This window comes from Monodelphis domestica, chromosome 1 (genome assembly GCF_027887165.1).
Source record: "Monodelphis domestica isolate mMonDom1 chromosome 1, mMonDom1.pri, whole genome shotgun sequence".
Taxonomy (NCBI): Eukaryota; Metazoa; Chordata; class Mammalia; order Didelphimorphia; family Didelphidae; genus Monodelphis; species Monodelphis domestica.
The window spans coordinates 636,263,428-636,273,769 of NC_077227.1; the positions used below are offsets into that span (position 1 = coordinate 636,263,428).

At 37.7% G+C, this 10,342-nt stretch overlaps 1 protein-coding gene across 2 annotated transcripts in view; it reads left to right on the top strand.

The window, feature by feature from the left end:
* The window catches only part of LOC103099919 (N(4)-(Beta-N-acetylglucosaminyl)-L-asparaginase-like), a 101,939-nt gene extending 91,631 nt beyond the window's left edge, over nucleotides 1–10,308 (top strand). For both annotated transcript variants that reach the window (XM_007476740.3, XM_007476741.3), the window contains 2 exons: nucleotides 9,251–9,355; nucleotides 9,874–10,308. In XM_007476740.3, coding sequence (XP_007476802.1) covers nucleotides 9,251–9,355; nucleotides 9,874–9,975 — 207 coding nt within the window. In that variant the 3' untranslated portion in view covers nucleotides 9,976–10,308. The remainder of the gene's footprint in view (nucleotides 1–9,250; nucleotides 9,356–9,873) is intronic.
* Nucleotides 10,309–10,342: the final 34 nt, after the last annotated feature.

Consider the following 10,342-nt stretch of genomic DNA (forward strand, 5'->3'; position numbering starts at 1 on the left):
ATTTTACAATGTCTTTATAGTATTAAAAATTGTTCTGGTTTTGCTCTATTCTTTTTGCATCCATTTATATAAATCTTACCAGATTTCTCTGAAACCATCTGTTTCATCATTTCCCAATAGTATCCCATTACATTCATCTACAATACTTTGTTCAGCTCTTCTCCATTTTATGGACTGTGTCTAGTTCTTTACCATCACCAAAAAGGATGATACAGTCTCCTAATGGCATTTTTCTCTGTTGTTTTTTTCTTTCAGAAAGATATGCCCCAAAAAGCATTATTCATTTAGGCAAGAACAATTTGAATAATGACTTACTGTATTTTACTTGTGTTTTCATAAACCAAAAAGTATATTCCAGATATAACACTGACAAAAAGGGATAACTAATGCATTTGATGTCTTCCAAAGTAACTGCAGACCCAAAGTGACTCCCAGTAGGCCTGATGTTATACTCTTCTGTACGTATGGGTTGAAGGTAACTGACAGGACTCAAACCTATTGGTGAGTTAAGAGAAGACTGTCCCAAGCATAGGAAGACATGGGAATTGGTGGATGGGAATAATTTTTTCCAATGGCCTGGAAGGTAGTAGAAGCAAGCTCTGTGGAGCTCCTAGCGCATGGTGAGACATCAAAGACCCCAAGATAAGCCACTGCCTCCTGGGCCATCCCCAGTAGTCTTGACTTTGGTCTTGCCACTGGATTTCAATGACCCTGGAAAAGAGAGTGAAGTTGACAACTTTGTGCAACTCTGTGGCACTTAAATCCAATTACTTGAAAGTCAAGACATCATTCTATGATGATATTGGGCTTCTTCAAAAATGAAGGAAAAACCCCAAAATATCTTAGGTACCTTGCTAGTTTAAATCACCAAAATTAGCTAAATCATCCTAAGATATGCAGGGCCTCACTTTTTTCTGTGAAACCCAGATTTTGCCAGTTAGGAAACCCAGATTTAGGTCAGGAAGTAGAAGAAGTAGCTTCTCTCAGGAGAAAATGACCCAGTGAAACAACTAGAGATATTTCAGAACAAAGCATGGCCTACCAAAATTGTCATTAAATAAAAAAAAAAAATCATTCAACCACTGAATTTCACAGTTTGAGAGTTGGAAGGACCTCAGTAATCATATACTCTATTTCATACCTAAAAGGATTCCCCATTATAATGTACTGATAAGTGTTCTCACAAAGACTTCTTTTTAAAACCTCCACAGAAGGAGAACTTTACTACCTCTTAGGGCAGCCCTTTCCACTTTGGGACAGTTTTAATTACTAGGATATTTTTCCTAACATCAAATCTAAATTCTCCTCTTGGCAACATCTACTTTTTGTTCTTGTTCTTTCCTGTGGGGTTAACAGAATAAGTTGAATTACTCTTCTACAAGGCCCCCCTCACTGGGGAAGCTGGGAGCATAATGCCTGGAATCAGGAAGACTAGAGTTCAAATTCAACTTCAGGCACTTACTAGCTCTATGATCTTGGGACAAGTTTCCTCCACTGTATAATGGTGGCATTTTAAATTAAATGATGGCACATTCCATGAAGATCAGAGGAGATGCTGTTTACAAAGTGCTTAGCACAGTGCCTGGCCTTCAGTAAGGGCTATGGAGATGCTTTTTCTCTTCTCCTCTCTTCCCACGTTTCAAATACTTGAAGAGAGCCATCTTGTCCCTCTTGAGTCTTCTCTTCTTCTCCAGGATAAACATACTCATATCCTTCAACCCATCCTCCTCTGACGTGGTTGTAAGGCCTTGGGTTACCTTAGCCAACCATAGGATGATCATCTTCTCTAACTAAGGCACCCAGAACTGACCCCATTGCTCCTACTGATGTGATTACAACAGAATATGAAAGGATTGTCACCTCCTTATTCCTGGAAGAACACTTTCTTTATGTAGCCCAAGTTCTCATTTATCTTTTGGCTACCACATCATACTGTTGTGCCTTATTAAACTTTTGTTGTGGCTCAGTTGAGTCCGACTCCTTGTGACCTCCTTTGGGGTCTTCTTGGCAGAGATCCTAGAGTGGTTTGCCATTTCCTTTTCCAGTTCATTTTACAGATAAAGAAACTGAGGCAAATAGGGGCATTATGTGCCTTGCCAGTGCCACACAGCTATAAATGTCTGAGGCATCCACTGAGCCATCTAACTGCCCCACATGAAACTGACAATCTACTGAAACGAAAACTTTTTATAACTACAGCCTGACAAGCCTGGGCTGTACTTTCTTGGCCCTTGTTTTAGAATCTCCAACATCTAAAAAGTCTGTAAAGTATTTTCCCCTCCAGCTATTAGGATGGCTTAGAGGCTTTTTCTTTGTTTAATCTTGGCTTATCTCCCAAGAATGCCTGTGAATTTTGTTTGGGATACCTCTGTAACTATATTTCATCAATTGAATAATTTCTTGGCGTTTAAAAGAATGTCTTGTTAGATTTAATTATGGGCTTGCAAACATACGCTTAAGAAAATGTTACTTCTCCACTGGAAAGATTTCCTCTTTCAAAGGTATTATTTATGTCTGTTAAAAGGATAGAAATATGTTGTCAATAAATGTTTTTGAGAATCAGGAGGCTCCACACAGCTACCAAACTGATATGTTTGGAGTTATTGACCTTTAGGCACTCTCAGCTCAAGTCAAAGACTCTTGCCAGTTGTTCATTATCCATGTCAGAAGATTTCTTGTCTTCTCATTCTTGCAAAGTGGTCTCCTGTGTTTGGAATGTGTGACCTCCTCATCTTTGTCCTGGGGAATCCCTGGGCACCTTCCAAACACAATTCAGCTATCACCTATCAACCAATATGAGGCCTTCCCAATCCTCCAAGTTCCCAGGCTCTTTGTGTGGACTTTATTTTTCCTTCCTTGGGTCTGCATTCTTTCCTCCTGGTTGAAATCAAATTCCTCCACAGGGAGGGACTGTTGTCTTTCTTTCCCTAATGGGGAGGAGCACGCATGACTCACACATGGTAAGTGCTTCATAAATGCTGAAGTGAATCTAATGCTGGGAATAAGCATTCCAAACTTTTGTGGCTCAGCAGATGTTGCTGTGGAGGGCAGTGACCACACACTGCCTCTAAATTCTATTTGCCTCTCTTTCCTGTGGGAGAGAAAACCCAAAGACCCTCTAGTTCAGAACTATCTATTATCTGGAAGCTTGAGAGGTTTTAGATAAAGGCAAAGGCCCTGGTGAGGCAGCCAACCAGTGGTCAGAGTGCCTGGCCTGGAGCCAGGAAGACTTAGAGTTCTTCCTGAATTCAAGTCTAGCTGCAGACCCTTCCTAGGGAGATGACCCTAGGTACTTCACACTGTTTGCCTCAGTTTCCTCATCTACAAAATGTATTGAAGAAGAAAATGACAACCACTACAGTATCTTTGACAAGAAAACCCCAAGTGGGGTCATGAAGAGTCAGATCCAACTGAAAAATAATTAAACATTATTTACTACTTTCCGTATTATTCATGTTCCCTTTAGCAAAGACAGTTACTGATGCAGAATATCATTGTTTAAAAATCTTTAAATATACTATTATTAAAATGCAAACAACTAGGAAGCAAATTTAAAGGATAAAAAAATATTCAGCAGTAACCAGGGCTTGACCATGGAAGCAAGAACAAGAAGGAAGAAGGGGAAGCACTCGGGTTTGCTGTGAATCAGGTAATTTCCCTGGGTTCTCTTGACAAGTAGCTAAAAGAGCCAGGTCAGGAAGACTTGTGACACGACAAGCCTTAGGGTTGGTCTCCCAGAGAATGCCTTTCATTGCTGCCCCTGCTGCTGCCCCTGCCACCTCTGCTGCTCTTTCATCTTCCCCCTGCAATTCACTCTCCTTTTCCGGGGAGATTTGGAAACTCTGTGCTCCAGGGCCAATCCAACATAACTTCATGTCTTCCTAAGCAGGGGAAAAACTACAACTCATGAAATATTGAGGATCTCAACCCTGTTGCTTGCTCCCACCCCCTCCCAAGTCTGCTCAGGCCAACTCTTTCCTGAATCTCTTAATTCTTCAGAAATCAAACTATTACAAAGTAAGACTTTATATTTATTGTCTCCAGGAGCAGTCTTCACTGCTCAGGTGTTAAATTGTCATTGTATTTGTTATTGTTGTTTTTCAGTCATTTTGGATGTTTCATGGCCCCTGAGCAAAGATGCTGGAGTGGTCTGCCATTTCCTTTTCCAGCTCATTGTACAGATGAGGAAACTGGGGCAAACAGAGTTCAGTGACCTGCCCAGGGTCACACAGCTAGGAAGTATCTGGGGCCAGATTTAAATCCAGGATCTCCTTTCTCTAGGCCTCACTCTATCCACTAAGCCACCTAGCTGCAACTTGCTTCTAATATTTAATCCACACTTTATTCATAGCATAATTTAAATAATTTTATTTTGATATTTAACCATTGTTTTAATTATATTAATTAGGCCTACCCATGAGCAATTAATATTTTTGTAATTTTTTAGATCGGACTTTTTTCGTGTGAAAAGTGTTTTGTAATTGTGTTAAATAATTCCTGTGTTTCTCTCAGCAAGTAGATTCCCAGGTATTTTATATTGTTTAGAGCGATTTTAAATGTAATTTCTCTTTCTAACTCTTGCTTTTGGACTTTGTTGGTAATATGTAGAAATGATGGTGATTTATATAGATTTATTTTATATCCTGAAACTTTACTAAAGTTATTAATTATTTCAACTAAATTTTTAATTGATTCTCTAGGATTCTCTAAGTAGACCATCATATCATCTGCAAAGTGATAGTTTAGTTTCCTCATTGCCTTCTTCAATTCCTTCAATTTCTTTTTCTTTCCTTATTGCTATTGCTATCATTTCTAATACAATATTAAATAATAGTGGTGATAATGGATATCCTTACTTTACTCCTGATCTTATCAGGAAGGCTTCTAACTTATCCCCATTGCAGATGATATTTGCTGAAGGATTTAGGTATATACTACTTATCATTTTAAGGAATCACCCATTTATTCCTATGCTTTTTAGAGTTTTTAATAAGAAGGGGTATTATATTTTGTTGAAGACTTTTTCTGTATCTATTGAGACAATCTTTTGATTTCTGTTAGTTTGGTTATAGATATGGTCAATTATGCTAATAGTTTTTCCTAATATTAAACCAGCCCTGCATTCCTGATATAAACCCCACCTGGTCATAGTGAATGATTCTTGTGATATATTGCTATAGTCTCCTTGCTACTATCTTTTTAAAAATGTTTGCATCTATATTCCTTAATTAAATTGGCCTATAATTTTCTTTCTCTTTGTTCTTCCTGGCTTAGGTAACAGTACCATATTTGTTTCGTACTAAGAATTTGGTAGAATTCCTTCTCTGCCTATTTTCCCAAATAGTTTAGGTAGTATTGGGATTAATTGTTCTTTAAATGTTTGATTTCATTTGTGAATCCATCTGGACCTGGAGATTTTTTCTTAGGTTGTTCATTGGTGATTTGTTCAATTTCTTTTTCTTTCTTTTTTTTTAAACCCTTACCTTCTGTCTTGGAATCAATACTGTGTATTGGTTTCAAGGCAGAAGAGAGAGGTAAAGGCTAGGCAATGGGGGTTAAGTGACTTGCCCAGGGTCACACAGCTGGGAAAAGTCTGAGGTCAGATTTGAACCTAGGATCTCACACCTCTAGGCCTGGTTCTCAATCCACTAAGCTACCCAGCTGCCCCCTCATTTTTTTTTCTAATATGGGATTATTTAAGGATACTATTTCCTCTTTTGTTAATCTGGGCAATTAGTACTTTTTCTAAATATTCATCTATTTCACTTAGATTGTCAGATTTATTGACATATTTGGGCATAATAGCTCCTAATGATTGCCATAATTTCCTCTTCATTGGTGGTTAGTTCAACCTTCTCATTTTTGATACTGATTATTGGATTTTCTTCTTTCCTTTTTTAAATCAAATCAACTAATACTCTTATTTTATTCTTTTGTAAACCAACTCTTAGTCTTATTTAGTTCAATGATTCTCTTAATTTAAATTTTGTTAATTTCTCCTTTAATTTTTAGGATTTCCAATTTAGCCATTAAATAGGATTTTAAATGTGTTCTTTTTCTAGTTTTTTTAGTTGTATGCCCAATTCATTGATCTGTATTTTCTCTATTTTATTGACATAAGCATTTAAAGATAAATTTCTCCCCGAGTACTGCTTTGGTTGTTGCCCATAAATTTTGTCTTCTCATTGCCATTCTCTTTAATAAAATTATTGTTTCTATAATTTGTTCTTTAACTTACCTTTTTTTTTAGTAATGATTTATTTAGTCTTCAATTAATTTTTTTATCTTTCCATGGAGCTTTATTGATTATAATTTTTATTGTGTTATGATCTGAAAAGGATGCTTTTATTATTTCTGTTTTTCTGCATTTTGTTCTAACTTTTCTAAGATTTCATTCACTTCCTTTACTTCTTTCTTGTATATTTTTTGGTTTGATTTATCATGATTGCTACTCCTGCTTTTTTTATTTTAGGTGAAGCACAATAAACTCTGCTTTAGCCCTTTACCTTTACAATGTGTGTGTTACCTAGCCTCAAATGTGTTTCTTATGAATAACATATAGTAGGATTCTGGTTTTTAATCCACTGTTCTATCCACTTTTGTTTTATGGATAAGTTCATCCCATTTACATTCACAGTTATGATTACCAACTGTGTATTTCCCTCCATCTTATTTTCCCCTTTTTGGTCCATTTCTTTTTCACTCTGTCCCTTATCACCAGTGTTTTGCTTTTGATCATCTCCCCCACTTTCTGCTCCCTCCTATTCCTACTCCCCTTCCCTTGTCTTATTCCCCTCCTACTTATCTAAAGGGTAAGATAGGATTCTATAACCCAGTGAATATGGTTATTATTTCTTCTCTGAGCCAGTTATGATGAGAGTGAAATTTAAGCATTGCTCATCACCAGCTTCATCCTCCCAGCCTCAGGCTATCATACTATTCTGGAACAATTGAAACTTGCAGAAACCCAGAAATAAGGCTAAGGATAGCAACAAGGAAGAACTGAAGTTTAAGAGAGTGCCATAACCTCTTGGAGAAGAGTCTACCTTTTAAAATAAAAGTGAAAGTCAAGAAAAAGGCTGGAAAATGAGCAAACATAAAAAAAAAACCTAACCACATAAAAAAATTTTTATGGAGACAAAGAGCAAGGCATAGACATAGAAGTGAACAGTGTAAGCAAAGCAAACATGAAAAGTTTCAAAGATATTGGTCTCAAGCTTTTGGAAGAGTTAAAAAAAAAGATTTCAAAAATCAATTATAAGAGGCAGAAGAAAAATGGGGAAGAGAAATGAAAGCAATACAAGAAGTAATGGGTCAAATGAAAAAGAAACTCAAAAGCTTATGGGAGAAAATCATTTCCTAAAAATTAGAATTGGGCAACTAGAAGCTAATGATTTCATGAGACATCAAGAAACAAAACAAAATCAAAATAATGAATAAATAGAAGAAAATGTGAAATATTTCATTTAAAAAACTGACTTGGAAAATAGATCCAGGAGAGGCAATGTATTGCACTACCTGAAAGCCATAATTTTTAAAAATCCTGGACATCATAATGCAAAAAATTATCAAGGAAAACTGCCCAAATACTCTTGAACAAGAGAATAAAGTAGAAATTGAAAGACTCTACAGGTCACCTCCAGAAAGAAATACCCAAATGACAAAGAGAATTACACTGAGAGAAAAGGGAAGGGAAAGATGGAATGGGGTAAATTACCTCACCTAAAAAGATAGGAAAAAATATTACAGTGGAGGGGAGGATGAAGCTGGTGATAAGCAATGCTTAAATTTCACTCTCATCATAACTGGCTCAGAGAAGAAATAATAACCATATTCACTGGGTTATAGAATCCTATCTTACCCTTTAGATAAGTAGGATAGATGATCATAACTGTGAATTAACTGTGATAATCTCCTGAGATTGTTGATGCCTTAGTCTCTCATCAGGCTATGGGGGGGACTTTTGGTCTCAACCTGGGCTTGGTCAGGACAATGCACAGCAGACTACCCTGCCCTAGGGCTCAGCCTTGAGCTTGGCAAGGGCCCACCAGGCTCCCACAAGCCAGCACCTTGGGGATTGCCTTTGTGGGAGATGGGGAGCCCAGCTCAGGGGTTACTGACTGCTCCCCACTGGGATTCAGGTCTGCACTGGCTGGGATTCCTGGCCTCACTCTGGACCCCATAGATGAGGGTGTACATCACCAACTGCTCTGGCCTGGAATTCTGGGCCTCACCACAGGTTTCCTTGGAACTCTAATTGGGTTGCACTGGTGTTGACCCAGGCAAGGTTTCGGGGTCTGGATGTTGACTTGGGCCCAGGTTTAGACCCTGGCACAGTAGATTGGCAGGGGAAGGGTGGTTGTGGGGGGGTTGCTGTTGACTTTCCTTACTCCTTGTAGCCTCCTTCTGGTGTGCTCCCCTCTCCTCCAGTGCCCCAAAGGCTCTCTGCCTGCCTTTCTTGTTCTCTTCACGAAAGGTGCTTTACTCTGTCTCCCTGTTGGTTCTTTCACTCCTGTATTCCTTTTGTGGTGTTGAGATTGGTTGGAGAGGATTCTCAGGGTGGTTTCAAGCTTTCCTGCTTCTATTCTGCCATCTTCACATTTTGGCATTTAATTGGAGAAAACTTTAAAATTCAAATGGCAAGTGACAATGTAAGAAGAAAACAAAACCCCACTTAACCCCAATTGGTTAGCTCATACTGTTCTGCCTTGGGGCTGATACACAATATCATTTCTAAGACAGAAGGTAAGAGTTTAAAAAGAAGCAAACAGATAGCCACATTGGTGAGCACTCGGACACCAACATAAATGTGTTTTGATGGTTAAGTGTATTCTCAAATCCCCCTATGATTTTATATCAGAGTAGTGATCTTACAAATAGGATGGTTCGGGGGCAGCTGGGTAGCACAGTGGATTGAGAACCAGTCCTAGAGACGGGAGGTCCTAGGTTCAAATCTGGCTTCAGCCACTTCCCAGCTGTGTGACCCTGGGCAAGTCACTTGACCCCCATTGCCTAGCCCTTACCACTCTTCTGCCTTGGAGCCAATACACAGTATTGACTCCAAGACGGAAGGTAAGGGTTTAAAAAAAAAAAAAAACAAATAGGATGGTTCATTGGCTTCTCTTACATTGCAAGTATTGGCAACATATATATATATATTTTTTTTTATTTGAATAATTTTAGCTCCTGAATTACTTTTATTTTTCTCTCTTTACTAAAACCTCTTAGAATCTGGCTTTTTCTCTTATAGGGTTTATCTCCCAATGATGCATGTGAATCTGTCATTAAAGAGATAATTAATCGAGTGGGAGATGAAGATATGTTTGAACTTGGGATTATTGCAATGAACATAAAGGTATGAAATGGGATTTTTAAAAAATAATTTGAATGAAGGTGGAGTAGAAGGAGGGGGAAAATTGGCCTTACTCATAATTTTATCCATCCAGGGAATTTCTAGCATGGAAACAACATTTGTCACTGGTAGAAATGGGCAATTCCTGTGATACAGATAGTGTGCTTACAAATACAGATGTAAATATGTACATGCATGTATATATGTTCCATATACATGTGTGAAGTGCCCGGTTATTTCTCTTCTTTTGTTTAGGGCAGTTTGGCTTAGTGGACAGAGCACTGGGCTGAGAGTCCAGAAGAGTAAGTTTAAGTCCAAACTGGACTCACTAGATGAGTGGCTCTGGACAAAACAACCTCTGCCTGAATTTGTAAAGTTGGCTTAGCTGTGAAAGGGCGATAGGAAAAGCACCCACCTCCAGGGTTGTTTTGAAGATCACATAAAATAATATTTGTAAAGCACATAGCACAGAACCTGGCACACAATAGATTTTTAATAAATGCTTGCTTCCTTCCTTTTAGGGAGAAACTGGAGCTGCTTCATCGGTTCAGTTTACCTATTGTTCCTGGACTCAAGAAAAGGATTGTGTTGAACAATTAATACGATCACCTTGCCAACAGTGAAAAATATGACAAAGCATTTTATTTTTACTGTTCATTCATTAGCCTATTAGTTAGTTAAATTCATCTAGTTAAATGTAGAATAAATTAATCTTGAATTCATCTTTTTCCATTTAATATATTTCCACATGCTCATTTCAGACCTCAATGATTTTGTAGGTGCTTTATTTCTTTGTTTTCATAGCTTTCATTTTTCAAAGCTAATTTGGTTGTTAAGGTTGTCTGGTTCTTCAAATCAAATCAACAGATTTTTTTTTTGAGTGAATACTGCATGAAAAACATTTTCCTTTTAAGTGTGTATGTTTCACCTAAGAAGTAAAATGTTTGTATTAGGAATGGTAGTTTTTGTTTCTTTTGTTTAATATGATTG